General features: G+C 36.6%; 1 protein-coding gene across 1 annotated transcript in view; it reads right to left on the reverse strand.

Annotated features, from left to right (window-relative positions):
* LOC149298191 (fibroblast growth factor 13) overlaps positions 1-20261 on the reverse strand; it is a 54514-nt gene extending 34253 nt beyond the window's left edge. Inside the window, exon 1 of the mRNA XM_089487692.1 lies at positions 20132-20261. Within this exon, the coding sequence (XP_089343818.1) occupies positions 20132-20261 (130 nt within the window). The remainder of the gene's footprint in view (positions 1-20131) is intronic.
* Between the last annotated feature and the right edge of the window lie 5802 nt (positions 20262-26063).

Genomic DNA, 26063 nt, shown 5'->3' on the forward strand with positions numbered 1-26063 from the left:
TGGAAAGAAAAAGGAAATAATGCCTACATGACATAATGATTGCAATATGATTTTAAATGGTTGTAAAACATACACGGTAACACAACTATTATGTTATAGAACTGTGTCATTAAAAGTCAAGTGCACTATAATTACATCCAAAGCTAAAAGAGGAAGCACATTATTTCACTGGGAAAGTGACCTTTAGTTCAAGACACTAAATGTTGAAAAGCCGTCTACCTTTAAAGATGTGGCAATCAATAAGTAAGATCTCAGTGAAAGTACAGATAAATCAGATAAACAATGGGAACAGCTATCTATTTTAAGACACATCTTCCAAGGTGTTACGACACTGTAAAAAGAATCAAAGCTCTATAAAGAATTAGGACTTTTTTCCCTAGTGGTACAAACAGCATTTGCCTACAAAACCATGCTACCAGGTCCAGCTCTACCATCAGATTTCCTACTTGCAAAAAAGAGGTTGCTGAAAAGAGGTCCTTCTGTCTGGTTTCACACTGGGAAGTCCTATACCATTCTAGAACAAGGAGACAGGATCTAAATATCAACACAGACCATTGGTGGTGGGGCACATGTGCTTCATGTAGTACCCTTCTACCTACCACTGCAAGTATTTGATCCAGCCTGTATTATACTTTAATACACATTTCACAAGCTCAATGACAAAATCACAGGCAGAGACATTCACATCCACACTAGGATACGTACAACGAGCGAGAGGCCCCTGAACACAGCTGGCAGATAATGATTGGAGGAAAAATGAGAAGAAAACATCTGTATGAGATGTTGGCACTTTACACCCTATTAGGTTTCTTATAATATATACTGTATATATATATATATATATATATATATATATATATATATACATAAATGAACTGGTGCATTAAAAAAAAACATCTTTCTGTAAAGTTACATAAAATTGCTATTCATTTCTACATGTAGTACATTCCCTAAATGTATTTCTTGCTACATTTTATCACACACTAATATTATTTACAGGGCTTATGTTTTTGTTTCCTTTCTCTGTAACTTCACTAAGAGCTCCTGATAATTTCTTGGTTTACAGAAGATTTCAGGATTTATAAGACTCATCAACATATGAGAATACAAGACTCGAGATGGGCAAAAATGCTTGTATTCTAAAAATTGTCAGAAAACACCACTTTCCACCCAGTGAAAACATTTATGGAAAAGCTGTTTATCTGTCCAGAATTTTTGTGGTTGGTTACATCATGTACCTTGATATTTGTACCATGTGACATGGCGTCATCATGTGGGTCGTGACTTCAGAAAGTGGACGTTTAAAGTTGTCACACTAGTTCTGCAAGTGTTGGCATTCCCTAGCAAGGTTTTGTAAAGAATAGAAAGGTTACAAGCAAAAAATTCTTGAAATAAATTAAATAAAATGAAATACATCACTCAGACATATCTATACTGTGCACATTTTGCACGGGTAACTATCATTAGGCAATTGGGGGGTGCTCATAAAGTTATAAATTGTATAGCCCTCAACCAAATGCAAACTGTGTGAAAAGGTAAGTTCTGCCAAAGTATAACTTTTGTACCTTCTCCACCACGAATATCAGTCTATCAATATTATTTCTCAATTTTAAGAACATAAGTCAAGGCGCTTTTTTAATAAGGAAATCACAAAAAACAGAGTCACAATAGGAACGCAGAAAGGATCACATGACATCAGAATGACGCTATTACTGCCCAATTAAAATACTTTTATCATTAACCCTGCATATGCTTATTACTTTGCACTATATATTTACCGTGTAAAATCACCCTTATGAATATTACTATTACTGATTGCCCTGCTTTCAATATTTATTATAACACAGCTATCTCCATCCATGTTCAGCTGAATATACAGGATATTGCTGTTGTACCCAACATTTGTCATTAAGATATACAACGTCCCTTTCTTAAATATATTTTTCATCTCCTGGAAACCTAAATTTCTGCTAATACCTTCTACCATTCTTAACTGGCTGTAAATTTTCAGGAGATGATAGACTTTGAAGTCTAGATGACTTGGATGGCCCAGCCTAGAATTGAGGACTTATTCTATGGTAGACTTTGTTTTTAACATAATTTATGGTTCTCAACAAGAGAGTGGGAAAATAATCTCAATCTGACAATTACAACTTTATATCTCATTAACTGCTTATCATATTGTTTATTACAGGGCACAGATTATATATTTTCCTATAGAGTTAAATACATAAAATTACTGAAGGTTTCTTTATGAGAATGATATACTGAGATGAGTTATTTTTTGTCTGTGGACCATCTGTTCAGATCAGACCATATAAATTCAATTATCGTTTTTTTTCTTAATGAAAACCTAGCACAGGAAGCCGCAGATTAACATGTTAATATCACATTGCTGTTTTATACTTGACATAAAAACTGGATATTTGGGCGTTGGCACATAAGCCTGTTTAATTAACTTTACAATACATGAACAAAGATTTTGTGCTATCATAAAAGAACCGGAACCAATCCACTAATACCAGTATCCATATTCAACATTAAAACCTTTTCCTAAAGTCATTTACTATACATGCCAAATGTAATGCACTATAATTGTGATTCATTCATTCACTCTAAATCAAAATATTCTAGGAAAGGAATGTCTCTCTTTATGAAAATTATTTTCCTGCATTGGAATCAGCCATATTTTAACCAAGGAGGACAAACTATTTCTAACTATAAATCAACATCATAATATATAACAAAACTTACATGTTTGAACAATATGCTTAATGTTACGGTGATCTAAAATACAGGGAAACTGAATTGAACACACCTTAAATAAATCTTAAATAAAACATTTAAACTGCTGCTAATTCCCATTAATAGATGTATGTCTTAATCCCTGTTACATTTTAGTATATTGATATTCTCTGATAAAGCTTATTTAAACATTAAAATTGTAAAATGTCTTGGTTTTTGTCTTGTACTTGAATTCTTTAAAAATATAATTTCAGAGGCAATGTCTTACCTGAATACGACTTCCGTAAACCCAAAGCCATCTTTCTTTGAAGCAGAAACGTTCAAGCACAGCTGCTGTCTACATTTGCGGCAAGCTGATAGACAGAGAAACTTTAAGGAATATTTAAAGTATTCTCTAAGGTACTGGCCAGAACCATCAAGCCCATACTAGTGGTAAACAGAGATCATTAATGGGCATTAATGACAGACCATTATGACTTTCAGAGATCATTAATGATTCATCATGTAGCAGGATTGTTCTGGCAATATCTAACAATTTCTTGGACCTGAATGTCGTCCCGTCCTTTTATTCAGAGCAAAACACATTATTCTTTAGCACAAATTTTCTACTCTGGCTTCTAGAATTACAAAAAAGGCTTGTAACCGGATACCGGTTCACATTAAATTAGCTCTCTCTGTGTGATGGCCTGGCTGCAAGATACAGAGAGCTCCTCCGATGTGATAAGTAGGACTACAGCTAGATCAACTGTTTTACATTGTGCTGGGTTCAGTTTTTTCCTCCTTTTTACAGATAAATTAGGCATTTAGAAAAGCCATGTGTAAGTACAATTGTATTTATTATTTTCATATATTTTTCAAATTTAAATGTTCTCGTTTATCTACTATCAACTTTATCCTTCTTTGGTTAGGATATAAATACCACATAATTTACAGAAATCTTAATGACTATATTTGGTGGCAGATTCCTTTATGGAAACCATTGTGCCCGGTTGGTACCAGTAGAGTTCAATGGTTAACCTTGCTGTTTAGAGAATGTGCATCAAAAGTGTACAGTCCCATGGGCAGTAGACCAGAAAAATAAATTTATATTTCTGTTCATTTAGCATTAATTAAGGGCACATGTGAAACAAGCATTGAGAAAGTGTGAGCATTAGTACCCCTTTAAGAATATCTAGGAGACGAAAAATGTCTTGATTATAATGGATAATATAAAGAGTTCAGGATGGCACAACAATAGTAAAAAATGGGTGCCGTAAGCAATACGGGATTGTCTTCCCAATAAGAAACCCAATAATACACTCAAAAAAACTAAAAGAAAAGCAAGCACCCCAATAATGCTAATAAAGTATATTAACCTCAGTTAATAGTACACATTCGTAGTACAGGTCATAAAGTACAATATATAAGCATTCTAGAAAAAATAAGGGCACATAAATTAAAAAGCACATATCTGTATTAAAGCACCATGTGAATAAGCTGTACCCCTCCAACGTTTTGACATGAACGCCTTTGTCAAGGGCTATGTTTATGAAGATACAACTAGCACAATTTTCTGACAAAGCGGGGCATTTGGATCTGGGTAATTTTGCCCAAAGCCATGGCTAAATGCTGCTTTATGATGTCATGCAAGTAAAATAAGCAGGGAAATAAAAGTTTGCATCCCCCACCAGTCTTTAGATCAGAGGACCACCACGTAATTCCCCCATGCTCATTTGCCCGGTCTTTCTTGCTGATTTCTACACTATATTTTCCTCAGTCAATATACGAAACAACTAAGGACAAATTTAGCTGTGAAATCAAGGATTTATTGCCAATAAAGAACAGCATCCAAACTCACAGACACAATGGCTATAGCCATCCTCTGGGAAAAAGACACATAAAAACAATGATGTGATTCTACTGCTGTAGCAGAATCTTGAACGTGACAGACAGAGAAGTCCCACTGGAGCTTTCTTAGTAAAATAGCTTGAATCGACAGCCAATATAACCACTTAGAGTTCTCAATACGACAAGGAAGAAAATATCAGCTATATAACTCTGATAGGAATGGAAGTTATGGTTTCATACTAAGAAGGTCAAACGAGGAAAAACAACATGTTTTAACGGTCTGCTCAAACTACATGTGGGCATGCACACGGATTCATACATATTAATTATTTGATTAAATAAACCATAGGGGAATATACAGCCTATATAAAAGTAGCAGTTCTGTGTAATTGAGCAATCCCAAGAATACATGACAGTCATTTGAGATTTCCCAGCAGACTCAAAGCCTATCCTGCAAGTCAAGGAGCTGGAAGAATGGGAAAGACAGCAAATGCATGGAAGTTTCCCCGCCACAAAACCACTGCTCAATGGGAATCTTTGATCTCCCCAAACTGCCCATTTACACAGAGCTGGCCCAGCCTCCATATACCGGTTTAATAGACACTTTATGCCTTTAGACCACAGAGAGTTGGGATATGATGTCATATCTTGGAGCTCCTCAGCAAAGACGGCGGCTAGAAAAATGCTGAAAATGTTTGTTTTTCACAAAGGATGATGGCTGGTTCTTTTTTTTTTAACAGTTTCACTAACTTATATTTATAGACTTTACTATGATACACTTGATTTTGCAAAACTGGTATAGCTACAGTTTGAAATTAATATCTCTTCACTTATTAAGTGTATTTTTTTGTTTTTGCATGAATAAAAAACTGAAAGCACCAGCCGAGGTTCACTGTCTAATGTTGGGAAACAAATCTACTCTACTTTTATTCTATACCTTTATCCAAATACTTTATAAAAGTGTATTCACTAAAATGAAGTCTACAGAAGTAAATATAATGGCCTGCATGGATCCGGAGTGCTGTCTTGATCGTTTAAACCTTGTGGTAAAATATATTGGAAGTTACTGAGCAAATGGACTTGCATTAGTGTATTAACATCTTTAATGAAATATGTATGTAAAAAAAGAGGTTTTATCATTAAAGCAAGACACAGAAAGGTGTAGTTACTATACCCAGGGGACAGCAGTAAGAATTAAGATTCCACTTCATCGACTTCACTATGTACTTGGAGTGGCCAAATCCAGTGAGCTCCACCTGCTAAAGATTGAGTTGATCCTGCATAATGCCTTGTAATGCTGGTGTTCTGAATTGTTAGTTAATAAGGGGGGGGGTTTGTGAAAGCCATCTCATTGATTTAACTATGAATTGGGCACAGATGAGGACTGACAAATGGGGCAGGGAGTCAAATGCCCCATGGGCTGCTCTAGTTTCAGTATTCTGAAGTACTACTTGCAGTTCCACATGTACCCACTGGGGTGACAGAGTAACAAGGACCCAAGGCAGCATTTACGCCCAGCATTTCTTTGCTTATGTATGGGTTTTCTATGCATTTCCTCTCTGTAAAAGTTTTTGACAGAACTGCATAGTGCTCCATATCTAGCAATCACACACTAATGGCTCTTTGTTCTGTAAGTTCCAGTGCACTTCATCACAAGGTCCATACTATCAAGACAAGACTCACTTATTCAACTTTGAAGTGTAGAAGCTCTATGCAAAATAGGGCCCTCCCAATTAGGGGTTTCAATATAATATCCAAAAAGAAGCACATTACTTTTTTCTCATGACTATTTACGCAGACATATACAAAGATGACAAGCGGTATTAAAGATGTTCTGCCTAAAATGACTATGAACATTCACTTTCTTTGTTGTCGCATTCTTTTTCTAGTTTGAATACTTTATATTAGCATATTTCTAATTGCATTGCAGTTATCCATTAGCAATATTGTCTATTTGGTAAATACATTTATGTTGTAAACATACATATGTTTATAATGTAATAATATCATAAAGACAATATCTTAAGCACCATAGTAAGATCTATGGAATTCATAAGGTTAACCTTATTCTTATGAAATAACTTCACTGCCCTCTGCTGGTCAGAAAGTAAATAGTTCATTTTAAGAATTTGAACTAGCATGTATGGTATATTATCCACAAGCCAATACACCTGCAACTAGTGACCTCTTGTGGTATTAAAATCAAACTACACCCTCTTTTTAAAAAACATTGATGCACAGTAGGATGACCTTAAATATACATGTAACATATGCCATAAAAAGAGGCAAGTAATGACATAAAATGACATAAAACAGCAATATGTTAGCCCAGGTTTATTAACTAATGTAAAATGTATCACTGTTTTATCTCATTTTTCCATAGCAGTATTCAATTACATTTAGAAACATAGAAAAATATATAGTACATTACATTTATTTACATAGCACCAGCAGATTCCATAGCACTGTTACAATCCGTGGAATCATTTAAAGTCACATACAATAACAGACAGAATTTGTCAAGATATAAAAACCATTTGGCTCTAGTCTGCTCATTTTTGCAGATGAAAAAACTCTTGTTCTTGTTTTTGATTCAGGATAGCTTTGTGCCTATCCCATGCAGTTATTGATAGAGGAGAAAAAATAGTTAAATTGTAATAGTAATATTTTGTATCACTCAGCAAATATTAGTTTGGAAATGTTAGAGGAAGAGGTCATAATCTAAAACTAGAGGGTCAGAAACTTAGATTGTATGTATGCAAATTGACTTCACTAAAATGGTGGTAGATAAGTAGAACAATATCACAGCAGAAGTGGTAGAGTTAGAATAAGCTTAAAGCCATCCTGAATCTAAGACTAGTCCAAGGACTGATTAAGATTTAAGTCTTTTACACCATTTTTGGTCTGAGAGAGGTTTACTTTGTATACTCATAATGTAGCATCAGTTAAAATTATTTATTTTCATTTCAGCACTGAAAAAATAACAATTTAATACAACTTAATTTTATATTTTTTATAATATGGAATAAAGTGGTGTAAATTAAATTTTTTATATTACTGGCTACTTAATCAATAGTGACACCTACTGGTAGGAATGCAGAGCAAAATAAGTAGCAAAATGCCAATCTAATCTTTAACCTGATTTGATACAGTTTATCTATTCATATATTTTATATGCATTAAGTATGCAGCCTATCATTCATTTATGTTTGTGCATTGTTGTAGATATTTCTGAATATATTTTCAGACACATTATAAAAGAGGAGGGCATAAGAGGATACAATGTACAGTATATATGTATATGTATATAGGTATACATGCTGAAAAGGCATTAAAGTATTCAAGTAAAAGCTCTACACAACTCCATTTCAATTGCATTTTGTGACACAACACAACATCTTTTCAGCACCCAGGAAACACATTTTAAAATTCTGACATACAGCACAGTAAATACAATGAGAATGATATAGTCTTCTACTTCTGTATCATTTTATGACTCCGTCCCACTGAGTACGGGATTGGGGGTTTAGGAGGAGCCACAAGATGGACGTCATCCATTTTTGTAGGTTTATTTTATTACACTGTAATAGTATACAATACTTTATTACACTGTAAAAGATTTATTTTTATAACATACTTCTGGGCTTCTGGAGTACAGGTTGACTTTGTACCATCCAGTTTATTCTTTATCACCCTCACCCACCAAACCACACATTAGTTGCGGAGAGAGGGGGCGAGAATATTCTGGATATTTTTTATTTAACTAACCATACTGTATACTTACTGTATACTTGATTCACATTTTCATTAATTTCTCTTTCAAAGCCTTCCCAACTCATTTTTAATATATTAGTCTGATGGTTATATTTCCAAAGTTCTTTTACTCCATTTCCCCTCTGTTGAAGAAGAGTTTTGCAATGTACGAACATGTTTATTGTTGACTATGAAAGCCATTGCTATTCACTTTGACTAGATAACACAATTTAAAGACTGCAAGTTCATTCCTAGATGCATCAAGTATCAGTTTGTAACTCAAGTGCAATGTTTGGTAACTATGGAAAATGCCAGACGTGATGTGTTAAGAGGATTATTTATACAATATTAGCGAAATGTATCTGAACAGGAAATATCATGTATCTTCAATTATAGTGACATAACGAGTTCCCCATATGACTGGTGGACATTTATATGAGATGTAAAAAAGATGTCAGCCAAGTCTTTTTGTAGTAACATATGAAATTACATCAGCTGCTTTCTCCCATTATTGAGTTGGTCGTTGAATTAAATTTATGACAAACATAGGCCAATTGGGATTCTTAAGGGGAAAAAAAGATTAAGGCATATATTGTGTAAATAAAAAAAAATTAAGATATGATGTAGAACTATACACTTGCATGAGCCAAACAATTATTGGACAGCGAGTGTTGGTTTTACCACACAACTCTCCCAAAGATCCAAAAAATGTCTCAAAAATACCAATACCAAAGGTTGTCAGTATTTACCAAGTGACATGAAGAAAAAAAAGATTAGTGAAGGAAACTGTACAGCTGTACAGGCGTACCATGTGAGTAATACTTTCCAAAACGAACAAAAATACCTATTTAGCTATTTACTAAAACAAATAAAAAATAACCTTCAGACAAATGTGCATTTCATTTTGGCACCATCATTTCTCATGATGAGATCCAGAACAAGGTCCCAATCAAACTCATCTAAATGACGATTGGTTCACTAAAATTGTTCCCAAGAATGCACGTTCCCTAATCTGCCTCTGAGCCAGAGTTATCATATAAAATTATACATCGTTTCAAGGTCCTGATTCATAATGCCTAAGTAAAAGTTTGATTTTCCTCCAAAAAGTCTGGTTCTAGGTCTTCTTCTATCCAGTAGGTAAGTGTGCTTAGTGACACTGCTTGTAGGGTAGGGTGCTGCTAAATAAGGTCATTAACGTGTCTTCAATGGTGAAGGAAACTCAAGACATCTCGACAGCCAAAGGATTATAAAACCCAGGTCATTGTTTGTAAACTATTACTTACCTTTACTTCCATCTGCAGAAGGGACCTATGAGGTCTCAACATCTAATGTGGCTCTTCATCATGAACATCGGTCCATAAGAAGGTAGCATATGCTTCCTTGGAGTTTCATCGGTGTATTAGAGGAGGAAGTTAGGAAATCAGAGCACCCTGACACTGTAATAACTTTTTTTTACACCATGTAAACGATGCGATTGTCAAATCATCTCTTACAGATACTTTAGCAAACCCGACGTTCATTTTTAACAACAAATAATATCAGTTACACGCTTAAGTTGTGCCAAAACAAACAGCTGGACAGGAAGGTCTTGTCGGATTTCTGCTATGTGGTTTTTACTTCCAGAGATTAACAAGTTGATCCCCACTAGAGAGCCACATCATGGAAAGATGGCTTCAAATTCTTAGAATTTGCTTAGCAAGTGTTCTTATTACCGCTCATAGTTTACAATTAAAACGTCTGTCCAAAGGCATATTACTTTTGACTTGAAAGAAAGGTTTTGCTTTCAGAATCTTATCTTGCACATAATAGCCTGATAAAAATGTAATATTATGCAGGACAATTACTATTAATTTGCTTCTGCTTACGGGACATTTACCTCTGTCTCAATGCATTAAACATAGAGCACACACTCTCATTCATTGTTCATTAACTCAATGGACAAGATTAGGTCAATTTACTAATTTTAGAGAAATAAAAAAAGGAGTAATACTGCAAAGTTTTCTATTTAAAATTTTATAATGCCCAACGCATGCACACTAACAAATCAGATTTATCTCTATTTACCGCAAGCCTTTCAGAAAATATTTTGACCTTTCCTTTTTGCTTAATGTCAGATAACCTTGTTTACAGAAAGCCAGTCCCTGTGTTTTGTCTCAGACAGTAATATGTACATGGTGACAATGAGATACACGAGACACTCCATAACCAACAGCCCCAGAGAGATAGTGCTATCTCTCCTTTCTCTGCTGCCCTTCAAAGGACAGAGGTGTTTTCAACCCAATGCAATTCATGGTGTAACAGCTTTTTTAAAAAAAAGCACATGGAAAGTGTTGAAATAGTTCTAACACTGCCAAGATAACACCTTCATTTGATAATTCTGTATTGATTCGACAATTATAGTGACATTGTGTGATTGTGCAGTGTAGCGTTTATAAGCCTCTCGATAAGTGGAAGATATAGCTAAGAAAGAAATCTATGACACATTAGCAACCATTGGAAGAAGCAAAGAGAATAGATGGATGTACATGCTGGATTCCCTTGTTTTTTGCCTTTGTACAAAACCCTTTATATATTGATGTCTGAACTGATGTTCCACGTGAGAACTAATAGTGGCGCAACTTTCATACACACAGTATTCTACAGCAATAAAGGAGTCTACATAAGACGTCCATGAAGAATATATATATATATATATATATATATATTCTTTATGAACGTCTTGTGTTGATACCTTTATTACTGTAGAATACTATATAAATGTACTGGATTCTATTTAGCCACAAAGATGCTTTTGTAATTTGTAATTTGTACACATGACCACATAATGTCACAACTGCTAATGCTTTTATTATGCAGCTGCCTTTAAACATCTGTGCCAATGAGTTTTGCTTGTGGACCACTGGGAATTTAGGTTATAGTAGTTTTCAGAGAGTTATGTAGTTCCATAATGCCTCTGACTTTTACTATTAAAAGATAAAACAAGAAAACATTCCTTTTTTCATGGTGATTTGATATCTTAAGTAGATTGATTTATTAGAAACCTGCTGTTCTAGAACCAAATACGTGATCCATTGTATCTCAACATCGAAATAAAAGTCGATATCCCAATCAATGCATGTCTCATATATGACAGCTTTACGATGTGAAGTAGAAGCTGTGCTATAAGATAAGATGAGTTAGGATGATTAAAAAAGGTATCCAAGTGTGAGGATGAAGCCTCAATTTCAGGCTGGTTCTATCATGTGAAAGAGCTTTACTTTCCATTTCCTAGTACCACTAACACTATATTAATGCTACAGGTGTAAATTATGGATTTCTGTGGCTGCAGTATTTTTCTGCATTAGTTACCATTATACTATTCTGTCACTCTAGTATTAATAACCTTACAACAAATACATCAAAGTTAACTGAACTACAGTGGGATTTGGAAATATTATACATCGAAACCAAAATCCAAACAGTAAGGATAAATATTATATATTTTTATATTTTATGTTTTATTTTTTATATGTTTATCATGAGTAGGCAATTTGGTGTTGAATAGACTCGATTCCAGAGAAGAGTCAGTAGTAGTGATTGTTTTCTGACCTATTAAGTTAATCAAAATATGTTGTAAAACCATGATAGCTTTAAAGAGGCAATAACATCTCATGGCTAATAAAACATGTATTTGTGTCATATGTGTTGCAATTCATAACCCTGGATATAACTAAATACTTGAAATGGTTGTGTATTGGGTAAATCCCCTATGGAAAAGAGAAAAGGATTTGGGTGTTCTTGTTGACAATAGACTGTGCAGCTGTGCACAATCACAGGCAGCTGTTGTTAAAGGCAAGCGATATGGAGTAGGTTTAAGAGATCGGAACATAATTTTGTCTCTTTATAACACATTGGAAAAGCCATGTCTAGAATATGCAGTGCAGTTTTGGGCATCAGTATAAAAAAAGACATACTGGAGAATAGAAAGGGTTCAGAGACCCTTTGAATGATTAAAGGAACGAAGAAAGGCTGTTCAAATTGGGTTTGTTTTCTCTGTGGAAAAATTTATTCGTGGGCATATGGTAAAACCTTTACAAGTATGTTCAAATTCAATACAAAGATCTTTTTGGAGATCCTTTTTTAATCGTACCTTCCAAACAAGTCAGCATCCCCTTAAGAATGGAAAAAAGGAGCTTCCGTAGAAGGTTTATTTACTGTAAGGCAGTTAAATTGTGGAATAGTCTTTTTGGCCAATTTGATCAGTATATTAAAAAAACATGTGAATGTTTTTCTAGATATAAAATGCATTCACGTTTATTACAAGTAAAAGCTGAGGTAATGTTGATCCATGGTGAGTTTGACTGCTTTGGAGTGAATAAGGATTTTTTCAATGGGTTTTTGGCATTTCCTGGATCAACTAATATGTTTTTTTTCAACTTAATTAACTATAACTATGTAACTGGGTGCATCCAATAAGGATTGAAGCCAACCAGTGGCGGAACTACTGGGGTCGCAGGGGTCGCGACTGCGACTGGGCCCTGGAGTTCTGCCAGTCAGGGGGGCCCAAGGGGTGCCGAGCGGTCGTTTTCAGCAACCGCTCGGCACCCCTTGGGCCCCCCTGACTGACAGAAATCCAGGATGCCTCTGCTCCCCGCCGCTGCCACTGCTGCCGCCGCCGCCTGCCTCAGCGCTGACCAGAGTGTAGTGTTGGGAGCGTGAGGCGTTTGTCTCGGGTGCCGGCATATGCCGGCGCTCAGCAGTGAAGCGCCGGCACCCGAGACAAACGCCTCACGCTCCCAACACAGGAGTTGACGGTAAGTGACCTACAAAGGGGGGGTAGGGAGGGAGTGGGTAGATCGTGAGAAGAGGGGGTAGGGAGGGAGAGGGTAGATCGTGAGAAGGGGGGGTAGGGAGGGAGAGGGTAGGGAGGGAGAGGGTAGGGAGGGAGAGGGTAGATCGTGAGGAAGGGGGGATAGGGAGGGAGACGGTAGATCGTGAGAAGGGGGTAGGGAGGGAGAGGGTAGATTGTGAGAAGAGGGTAGGGAGGGAGAGGGTAGATCGTGAGAAGGGGGGTTAGGGAGGGAAAGGGTAGATCGTGAGAAGGGAGGGTAGGGAGGGAGAGGGGAGATTGTGACAAGGGGGGGTAGGGAGGGAGAGGGGAGATTGTGAGAAGGGGGTAGGGAGGGAGAGGGTAGATCGTGAGAAGGGGGGTTAGGGAGGGAGAGGGGAGATTGTGAGAAGGGGGGTAGGGAGGGAGAGGGTAGATCGTGAGAAGGGGGTAGGGAGGGAGAGGGGAGATCGTGAGAAGGGGGTTAGGGAGGGAGAGGGGAGATCGTGAGAAGGGGGGGAGGGGGAGGGGAGATCGTGAGAAGGGGGGTAGGGGGGGAGAGGGTAGATAGTGAGAAAGGGATAGATGGGTTGGGGGTGGGGGGGCCCTTAACAGATTCTCGCACCGGGGCCCTGAGGTTTCTAGTTACGCCCCTGAAGCCAACTCAGCCCTCCATAGCAGAGACGCGGGCATATCCCACTAAACTGCATTAAGCATTTCTATTAGTTGTACTATGTAAGGCAATTCAAACACGACATTTTCCACAGATTCCACACCATTGAAAACAATGGTGACGGAAGTTGTCTCAACTCATGGAAGCCATGAGGTACTTAAAGAATAGTACATTATATAATCCCTGACCACTTACACACCAATCTCATGATATAAAATATATACAAGATTAAGCACAGTTTTAAAAAAAACATGCTAAAAGCTCAAATGCAAATAGTTTAAATGTTCTTACAGATAAAGAAAAGATGCCAGGTGACGGAAAAACAACAAGGCAGATAGATTTACAAGGTAACCACTAACAAATCTTCCGCCGGGTTTTTCTAAAATAATAATTGCATCATCAAGGATGGGACAATGAACAAAGAAAGAACAGCAATAAGCTTTGGAGCATTAAGAGGAAAGAAAAAGATTTGGATCAAATGGGAAAGTGGTGGGATGTGGGGGCCAAAAAAAAGGGTTTGTGAAAATAGGCTGTTGGGAAAGGACAGATGTGGAAGGTGATGGGCAGAGGAAAAATAACATGTTGATTAAAGGTCAGATAGCTTAAATGGAAGGTAGAGAAAAGAAAAAGACTATAGAGAAACTAATATTTATCATAATAGGTGTATTCTTTTTATAAATAAGTAACTACAGCAAACATACAGGTTGTCATGTGTTTAGTTTGGGCACTACCCTAGGCCTGACTCGGGATTGCACCCCCAGCTGCCCTCTCCGCGCCCACCATGGTCACTGCTGAGCGCCAGGATATGATGTCATATCCCATTGCTTTGTGCCCAGTGTTTAGCATAGCAAGCATTGAGCAACGGCACACCAGGGGACCTTATCACCCAAAGAGCCCACAGATTTGCAGCAGGGGGACTGCCGCCCCTCTGACTTTGCTGCATAGGCCAGATAACATTGCTATTTAAAGCGTGTTCAAACAAAAAAAGAAAATATATGAGCAGCCAACGCTTGGTTTAATTTATGTCTGCCAGCTATATTGAGACGTTAGTTAATGTATTTACCCCACAGCACATTGAGCACTACCTATCTGATTGTATGCCCTATGAGATAGACCCTCACTGTGCTTGGAAAACAAATAATTAAGCACAGTTTAGCCAATGTATACTACTACTATTACTACTAATAACAATAATTATAACTACATTTTTTGGTGCATAAAATGCTTAATTTTGTAACCAGAAGTAGTATTCCTGTAACATATTGTTAAAACTAGCTGCAGATTAGCATTTAATTTAACTAATTTTTACTCTGGAGGTATTTTTTTGTTAAAGTGCTTCTGCCTTTCCGGGCAGACAGATGTCACACACAACTAAAATGTGATAAAAATATTTTTTTTTATTAAAGATACAAAACATAACACGATACTTGCAACATTCATTGGGCTCTTGAGAATATGCATTGTAATATTTGACAGTCTAAGAGATCGATAACCACCTGACCTGTGGAGAAACCAACTTGAATATATCTAAACCAAAAAGGTGTCAGATGTTCTAACGAATCATAGACTTTGTTTTCAGGGGAAAGTATAAGCTGTCCATGGAATTACTCACTGAAATATCCTGAAACCATTTTGTTCAGAAGAGAACTGTAACACAAAGGTGTATAGTCTGATGAAGGCATTTTAGTGTAAGGGTTAATTGTTGAGGGAAGGGTTATTATCCTGCATTTCTATTATTTTCTGCATAAAAATATAACAGGAAGTTTAAATCTTTAAACGATATTATCCAGAATAGAATTGTGACACACAAGGGTTAATAGTCTGATGACGGCATGTTAGTGTAAGGGATAATTGTCACGTAAATGGTTATTATGCTGCTTTTCCGTTATTCTCTGTATAAAAGTATAACAGGAACTTTAAATCTTAAAACAATATAATCCAGAATAGAATTGTGACAAACAAGGGTTAATAGACTGATGAAGGCATGTTAGCGTAAGGGCTAATTCTTGAGGAAAGGGTTATTATGCCGCTTTTTTCATAATTCTCTATAAAAAAGTATAACAGGAACCTTAAATCTTTAAACTTTAAATTATGTCATGTAAAATGTTCTAGTGCAGCTGAACACACTGAAACATGTCCTGATGCTGGGATGTTGACAAGATTGTTTTTATCGAAATACAATTCAGCAATGATGAGGCTCTGCCACGGATCACTGTATGGTGCCTGGCGTTTAGGCCTGCTGCCCGTCTCGTGCTATGACGCTGTAAATAGCTTTGAGAGTCTCTCTGTGCATTAACGGGGATAAGCATAATCTATTCTGTTCTTCTGTTAATAAGCTATATGCATGATTTCATCCACTGAGTGAAATTGTCGCTTTTGTATCCTCACAGGTGTGTGCAGTCATGGGTTAAATTGGATTTTTTACATTCTACAGTTCTATACACCATATAGACTATATATAAAATGTACTTCATTCTCTTATCACTTGATATATATGTATATATATATCTTGAAGACATCAACCAACATCATTTTTTCATTGTACCATTAGGGTGCTGAGGCGGTGGGCAATGATTTTCACTGTTCACCCACTCGGCATGGAACAGACCTTGTTTTTCCTATCTGGGCTGCATAGAGCTTGGTGTAGGTAGGGATTTATATTATTTTTGTATCTTTTATTTTATTAATCTTTTATTTAATCCAATTCATCCCACAGCTCAGAGGATGGAGGGTATAGATGGACATATCTCTCTTAATCTCACTTTTGACCCTAATTACTTTCAACCCCTAATATTGTAACCTCTTGGAGGGACAAGCTGGGAGGCATGACTTGAGCTCCATACTTCCCCACAGGATCTTTTGGAATAGACATGAAATGGGGTTGAGGCATGGGGAAGTGCTTCTCCTTAAGAATAATTATTAGCCTACCTAGGAACATCTAGGCGCCAGCTAACCAGAGCCCTCACTTTTCGGCATGTGAGTATACGGTCCTGCTGACGTCGCTGGGTGGTCCCACTTACATGGGGTATGCATGCCGCAAACCAGCTACCGTGACAGGGAGATTCTCCATGGTGACTCAGAGAAGCAATGCTTCACCTGGACTCTCCGGGTTTGTCCCAGGTATGATTATTAGTTCCCACTCCACTGCACTTAAGGTTTCGGAAGTGATGGGGGCATTTTGCCGGCCAACTAGGTGACATTGCTTGAGAACTAGAGTTATCTATACTCGTAGCAAAACATGTCTGGAGATCTGTCTTCTCGATACAGAGTCAATGTGTCCAGTCCTTAACTCAATTCCTGAAGAGCATAGGTCATAGGTTTCAAATCTAGAGGCTAAACAGATTCCGTTCCCTCATCACTCATGGTATCTATTTACTAATCTACCTAATTATCTACCATAAGATTTCTCACTTCCTACAACGCTGTCCTTTAATTACTGTTATATAATTTCTACTTTTTTTCCTAATACATCTATTTTTCCAATAACCACTTCAAAAAAATAACTCCGCTATTTATTCTAACCACAAGAAATAAAAAAATAAAACTCTCAGAATCTGCCTAAAGATTTTTTTTTAAAATATTTGTGAATATATATTCAAATATAAGATACAAGAAAAGGGTTCATGATCTGCATGTTTTTGTTTATTATTGGAAATACCAAAATTGATATTCATCACACAGCTACAGTCACACTACATTCTCATTTATAGTATTTAGTAGCATGCAAAGCACAATATGACACTTAACGCAATATATATTTCAGCTTGATAGTATGTTACCACAAAAAAACTCTTCTCCAGCAAGTGTTTACATGTGTGTGAATAACCCCAGTGGAAACATGACTATTCTAAGAATAACATCTCCTAAGACTGAAGATTCTTTTGGCTTCCTTGTCTTTATTAGGGCTTCTAGCCAAAAGAGAATTACAGCAAAAGGTTTTGTTAACAGCTGCTAAAAACCAGAGAGACGTAGTATATGATCCTATCTGTCAACACCAGAAAGTGTGTTTCCGTAAATAAATTGCCAAAGATTTTTTTATTTTCAATATGGAGGAAATAGCAAACAAAATGATAAATTAGGGCTGTCTACCTTAATACTAAAACTGTACCTTGTTAGGCATTCCATTTAAAGCTTTTCAATCTATAGAAGATATAGTAGGCTGTACAAAAAAAATCTTTTTCATGAACAGACATAATAGCCCAAGTCACTTTAGGAAACCTGTGACTTTGTACTTCATAACTATACTCATTATGGTGATGAATCCATAAGACAAACACTTAATAATTAAAGCGCTGTCATCGGCTACTATAAAACTGTCACCTAAATGCATTTTTATATCATTATGAAGCTATACATGTGTTTTCTTAATCATCAGGTGCCATCAACATGGCCTACACATTGATCATTGGTCATGGGACTTTGAGGTTGGGTCACAAGGGCAAAAATATCTACAGGGCTTGTGGATTTGTATAGGAACATTTACTGTTGTATATCAATAAAACATGTGGTATGCAGCATTCTGAAATCACGTTGTTTCTGAAACCCTCTGGAATAAATTTTTTTTGGTTTGATGAACATTGGCAAATGGAACAAAATTCTATTAATGTGGGTTTTATAAACTTAACGGGTTGTTTTTATCGTGTGACGTTCTTATAATGCATAAGGATTTTTGGTCAGCTTAAAGACTCAAATTTAACCAACTGGTTTAGGCAGGGAATAAACCCTAAATTCACGAGCCTTATATCCAAGCCACACAAGAGGCTCCATAAACCAACATAAAAATTTACTCAAGTCTTCTATCTTCAATTTTTCATCACGATAAATCTATACCGCCCTATAAAACGGTGAAAAACGAAAAACTAAAAACACCCAAAAAACACGTGTAAGGTGATGGTAAAAGAATAGGAACCAAAAATTACTTCTCTAATGTATCACTGCCGCAGCCCAACCAGAACGCTCCTCTCGGCGTTCAAACACGTAACCAGCAAAATTCGGGGCGCATGTGTACATAGAAAAAAGAAATAATCTTATAGTGTAATATTGTCAAGAACAAGAAGCTATGTAAAAGGTGTGAAATGCACTCACAAACAGTGCCAGCACAACAGGCTCGTCTGAGGTATGAAGACTGTTCTTTATTCTTTACTTCTCAACGCGTTTCGCCGCTCACTGGGCTTCCTCAGGAGAAATAAATATCAATTGATGTCATCCGCTATGATAATCCGCAATCGTGGTGAGTAAAAATAGAATAAAAATTGATTGTAGCCGTTGAGAAGTTTTTTAATCTGCATGTTCCTGATCCACTACAATGGACATTTAGTTTGAATAGCGACTTGAATTCAACCATCCTGTAAGTGCTTTTTTTAACTTGCGCATATACTATTAAGGAAGATACTGCACCATATGGTTGTTTTCTTTATTTTATGCTCTTAGAGATTTTAAAGAATAAAGAACAGTCTTCATACCTCAGACGAGCCTGTTGTGCTGGCACTGTTTGTGAGTGCATTTCACACCTTTTACATAGCTTCTTGTTCTTGACAATATTACACTATAAGATTATTTCTTTTTTCTATGTACACATGCGCTATAAAACGGTGTACTGAACTTTCAAAAAGCTAAAAGGAATGCCATAAATGCCATAAATATGGTATATCACAATATACACAGCTGCATACCATTACTGGCTAATGTGTCTGATATATCAATCAATGTATCCAAACCTTTACTGCGGCTGAAAGAAAAAAAATATGAATATATACACAATCTACATTAAGATGCACTGTTCTTCTGCATGCATTTTCAACTCTAAGGTATCTGGACGTGCATTACAAATGCATTCTTAATATGTTCTCAAATCCAATGCTGGTCTTTTTAATATATATATTTATTTGTTGGTACAGCGAGTGCAGAAGCTTTATGGTGGGGAAAATATCTTGTTCTGTGCATTCCTCAAAAAGTGCATTATTTTAAGAAATATGAGGATAAATGCTATTTGGAAAAGCAAGCAATTTTAGCAGCCAAAAAGGGCAGTATGATGATGCAAACTGCATGAAAATAAATGTTAAATTTGGAAAAAGCCATGTCAGTTTAATATTCTCTGCCTTTTTTTAAGATAATGCTTACACATGCTTAGTATCATACAGTGTCCCTTGATAGATCGTATAAGACATTAACAGGCAAGCAGTGGGGGAGGTTATATGAAGCGCGTTACGTTCCGTGTGTCTGTCTTGACACAGGCTGGGGACATACAGCACGGGTTAGGGACACGAACAAGAGAAAAAATAAGGAAAAAGGGAAACGAACATAACATGGATCCATGGTGCACAAACCTTCCGGCTCTGTGTTCTCTTTGAGGTGCACTTGCTTCAGAGGACAGCAGAAGATTTCGTGACACTTAGCACGAAAAGGGGACTCTTTTTTCTTTAAATCCGCAGACTGGATGGAATCTTGCCGTAACATAATGTATTCCTGTGTGCCAGGGGGTGCTTCATCACGAACTGTGGTTACCACATAACAAAATGAACTGAAGTTAGAGTGGAATAAAGAAAAACTAATAATTTCTTAGAAAAAAAAAAATGTCCTATTTCATATCCAGAGAAAACACAACTTAAGTCAGAATAAATAAAATCAACAAGGGAAAAAGTATGGAAGAGAAAAAAAAGAAAGGATTCAAGGCGACCTCTGCAGAGAGCATGGGTTGACTTCATTAAACTGGATGGGCATAAATAGATTTCTTTTTCAGTGCATTTAGATAATTGTTTGAAATGGATAAAGCAAAGTATATAAAATATATAAAGGGATGTATCAAAGAACACTGTTAATTACTTATCGGGTTTAAGATGACATAAGCTTAAAAAAGAAACACCATAAACGATTAGATAGTATCTGTGTTGGCCGTACATTAATAATTGATCAAAGAAATCTATCACCAACATTTCTTATAAGTAAGAATGGATAAAGCTCAGAATTAAACATTTTATTTTCCGATTATCCTCCACCAATAATTTTTGTAGAAGAGTACCAACAAGGTATTCCATGATGTTCCATACGGAAGGCAACAGCATAGCCAGCCCATTTCAAAAGGTTTAACCCAAGAAAACGGCACTGGTAAAGTTAGAAAGAATAGTTTTTAATATTTACCTAAGGGCAGTAAATGTAAGATGCAGAAACATACTAAGACCCCTCAGTTCAGCTTGTTTTATATGTGTACCCAGTTATTGGATGTCTGATCACTGTAGCATATTAAGTAAATATTATAATTCCACAAAAATCGTACATCTTTAATAATTAGGACGGCAACATTGGTTGAACAGTACTAAATCTCAATGAGTTACGTCGCTCCAGATAGAGTTTAAATTCCTAACCATTGTGGGAAGCAGCAAAAAACACATTCATTTGCTGTCTTGCAATGCACAAATAATCTGCCACTTAAATTAATTCTATAGTAAAATATACATGTAATCGAGTGAAGCACATTGACATTGAAGCTGCTATTATATATTAGAGGCGCTGGTATATTTCACTTTTTTGTTACACTATCCATTATAAAAAAGAAAATCTTGGTGAGCTTCTTCTGCATGAAGGTCCAAGTTGAGCGATTCATAATGCATGGTTAATGTGAAAAGAGTTCTTGAAATTTGCTAACCATATGGATTATGCAGAGACAGCTAAACCCTTCTTACAGAAAAGGTTCTCCTAACATCCCTTCCTTCTCTATTTAAAGAGACTAAAGCAAACACAGAGGCTCCAGGGCACAGAGGTGACCCACCATAGAGCGCTGAGGAGTGCATGGGCCCTGGGATGCTGCCATTTCTGCCCTGCCAGGTCTCTGTTAGTGGTCTCATTCCCAAACTCTCATCAATTTATTCAAAATGCTTTTTGCTGATGTCAAGAGGCAGACTTTATTGTTGGAACCCAACACAATAAAATACATATCTTGCATTTTATTATAATTTAAGCCACTTCAGCACATGCTTACATTAACAGAAATGCTTGCAATGACAAGGCATTAGTCAGCTTGTTTAGATGACAAAACCACTTCAGGTTTACAGCTAATTCTGATATTCCTTGCACATCTACTGTATAATAAATAATGGAATAAAGACACATAGACGTCACACATTCCAGAAATGTCATCAAAACACATTTTTTAATAGAAGCGCCTTACAAATGTAGCATTCAGAGAGATCGGCAGCTTTGTTGAATTGGGGTTCCACTTGCCTGTGTCCGCATCGTATGGGGCAATTGGCTGCAGGCTGATGATCTATTGTTGGGAAAGTGCAATCTCGTCATAGCCTGTGCATTATGAAGGGGGTAGTTCTTCATAATGAAATTCATCTTCATACTGTTTTGAGAATAAACCCCCAAACTATGTTTTATTGGATCATAATCTGAAATACTGTTACAATAAACATATGTATACAATGTTGCTTTCCTAGTTGCAAAATGTAGAGGGCACCATTTCTTCATTTATACCAAGTGCCAACTCATGAAAATATGCTAGAGAAAGAGATCCTGATAATTAATTCCATATATTCTGCAGAGTTCAGCATAACCAGTTACAAATATACTAATTGGCGCTATGCTTCATTTATGTACAATAAAAGATAAGGAAAAGATCAAGCATTGACTGAGAGCAAAAAGGAAATTTAAGAAAATCAAGATCTGCAGCCTTGCAAAAATCTTTGTCTGTGTTGTCACGTAAAACAGGGCATCAAGATCTATGCTTGTATATGAATGGCACAAAACACGAAGATTACATGTCTGTTTTAAAAAATATTTAGGTTTAGCTTCCCAAAAGCTATTTCCAAAAATGTGGGCAACAAATAATTGCATTTAAAAAATAATAATCTGGTAATAGTGGAATTTCAGTATATGAGTAGTCGTGCTTCCCAGCAGAAAGGGCTATATTAATTCTAGGAAAAGAACCAAGGACCAATTATGATTTGAGTCTCTACAGGAAAAAAAAATAGGCAACGATGGGCCAAATGGTTCTTACCTGCTATCAAAATCTGTGTTTCTATTCTCACATGTGATTGTCAAATTGTGTATTTTATTTTATTTATTTCGCCATCATACCTGTACACTTCTCAGGGCTGGTCTCCTGGAGCTCTCCACCTAGAAAGGGGCAGAGCCTGGCCAAAAACTCAGTCTGGTTTCTGATATTTTGGAAAGTAGGCAGAGTAGGCAATAATGGACATGGGACTAGGTGAGTCACGTCCCATTGATTCAACTTTAAGATTAAATGATGCCCAGTGGTCTGATATTCGACTGCGACATTGAGAGCCCACAGGGCAAATACTAAATGTTCCAGGATAACACCAAATGGAGTATATATTTTCCGCTTTCCGACCTAGCCATACAGGTTACAACTTCCACTGCATTTAAGGAACCTTGGAGATTGGTTCTTGCAGCTTCAATAACGTAAAGACATTAACAGTTTAGCAGAATGTATAAAAAAGCGCTCATAAAGAAAACTGTACATTATTTGAAAAAAATAGAATTTGTGTACCTCGGCTGTCAGATTCTTGAAATAATTGGATTTGTCTTTTGGATCAACAAACAAATTAACTGATAGAGGAAAGGCTGAACTTGATGGACGCATGTCTTTTTTCAGCCTATATAACTATGTCATTATATATACATTTGTTTTTCCCCCCTTATTACTTTTGAAAAGAAACAACCCATTGATAAGTGAAATTCAGATACTTGGATTTAGAAGGTATTTGATTAGATTTAGGGTAAAATGGCAGTTCTACATTACTCATGAAATACAATCCCAGGGAAACCAACGAGACCTGTAACTTTGTTCACTGTCCTAGATTCAGGAAGGTAGACATGGCCCTCTGGTATTTCAGTGTTCTCCAATGCTTGACTAATTTAGGTCTTCTCGCAGAAACTGTTTAAAAAGACTAATAATTATCCATAAGTTGAATTGTAGAACACATTAAGAGAATGTTTAAAGGAACTATCGTGCCAACCCAGATAACATACATTATATCACAACCCTTTCTCCCAAATAAACATTATAGGTAATGCGAGATTAAACAAATGTTTCAGTTCATAAAATTAAAAGCATACATTGTAGTATGTGCTCTAGGGATCCAGAAGGTCGACGAAGGGCTCAGAATGTCCATACAAAACCCCTTACTAATCAAAAAATTCTAATTTTTCACAAACTGCATCCTTCAGCATTATTCTATTTGTCCATCATATTGCCATAAATATATTCTTATTTATGACACTTTTCCAAGCAGCACCCCTCACGGCTTATTTCACAGACGAAAATAGATAGCAAGTTGGTAATCACCCAAATATCGAGAGCCATTTGATTAAAGGTAGAGGACACATGCATATCAATTATCAACAAGAGGAAGGACCCCAACAGATGACAGAATAGGAACAATAGTAACGAGAATATATTTTAGGATAACTTATTAAAATACTATATTGATATTCCATTTACTAACATCTTGAGATGACAACCCCTGCCACAAAACTGGAGGTAGATCACACTATTGAGCCACTGCCCAATGGGCCATTTACATAGGAGATCTCTACTCTTCCTAAATGGCCCATTACAATATAACGGGCTGCTCCTAGCCAGTATAGCCTGTATATCATCCAGTAATGGTAGCGACTTGTTCTTCAAAGGTGGAGCGCTGGGATAAGGTATCATATCCTGGCACTCAGCAGAGAGGACTCCAGCCGAAAAAGTAGGTGTTGGGGGAGCCCAGGGCTGTGTTCAACATAACTACAAACATTCTTCATTTAAAATAGTTACATTTAATCCAAAGTAACTAGTTAAATTGAGCAATTATACTTATTCTTGCATAATGCTCAGAAAACTATTAAGCCTCTATTAGTTTAACCGTATATATAAAAAAAAAAACAGATTCAAACACAGTAAAATGTTTTCAACCCTTGCCTAGCTTGCACATAAATCCAGGCTATCCCTCCACTACATAAACTACACAAATTGACAAAATGATACTGTAATTTAGAATTCAACAAACTTTGTGCAATTACTGGTTTAACAAGTAGGAGTTTATTTTTTCAAGTACCCCAACACATATCAAGACTGAATAAATTAGGATCTTTATACACTTATAGGCCTTACTGGTTTTTAACTTAATTTGTTAATTACCTTGATGTTGGATGCACAGAGGTTTATTTGATCTTATTAGACTCAGAATTAGTACTTGCCGTGCTGTGATTTTAGGTTAGGTTATGTACGTAGCATTGAGCAGTTAGCGATCGTTATCCCAGATGTTTTAAGAGGGTCTAATCACTTCTGGTAAATATGAATGTTTAGTGTAATCTTTTAATTTTGTTGTTGCAAGAGTCTAGTTTTAAGATGATTCTTTATATCTGGCCCAAGATCTCTGCTAAGGGATAATTCCTATAAGCAGTTTTGAATTACATGTAGCTGGTCAATGTGTCAGCCATCTCTAGGGACATATAATAAAATAATTCTCGGCTACAACTAGGTGTGACAAGCATTCCCTGCATCCCCTCCTTTTCTAAAAGAAGACCATAAGGAAACTATGGAGGACTGCTCTCCACAGTGTTAATGGGCCAGTTGGGGAGGTCAGTTATGTCTCTTTTAAAATGGCCATTGGTCAGTGGCATCACAGGGAGCCTAATCGCCTGACAGGGCCCCCCCCCCGTCACCAGTATACACCACTGGTTATACATATCCCTGATAAACTGATATACCGCCTTGATATGCCTGTTTTCTAAATGTTTGCTTATTAGAAGTATTTCAAACTGCTTTTGTTCAGCTGCCTTAAATGCCGCAATAATGTGTATTGAAAAATAAAAAAAACGTTTGAAGAATACATTATTCATCTTAATCACACAAAAAAATATAAAAAATCTTGGTAAAGTATTTCCCTAGTTGTACCTGTAACAGCACCTTCTTAGCCAAAAGTGCCCTTCTTTGGCCATTTGAAATATAGTATTCACTAACAACCGGCCATAGATGAGTTTGAGCTTCAAAATTCTTGCTATTGTTTTTGTGCCATACCTGAGTTAAAGTCCCCTCCTACAGTCTTCTGTGCTTTGTCTCTATTAGATCCCCCACTTCCATGTTTATTGCATGGGTCCAATGATTGAGAGAACAGAGACCTTAGACACTAGCGTACCCAACCACAATGAAAGAGGAACACAAAAGAAGCAGATGAAGTCATTGGAAACCGGTCATTTTGTGTTTAGGAGATGGGGACCCATCTCTACGAGGTCTGAGCTGAGCTGTATTTT

The sequence above is a fragment of the Sceloporus occidentalis genome, unplaced genomic scaffold (assembly GCF_023333645.1).
Source record: "Sceloporus occidentalis isolate IW3139 unplaced genomic scaffold, rSceOcc1.0.p SCAF_34, whole genome shotgun sequence".
NCBI classification, from domain to species: Eukaryota; Metazoa; Chordata; class Lepidosauria; order Squamata; family Phrynosomatidae; genus Sceloporus; species Sceloporus occidentalis.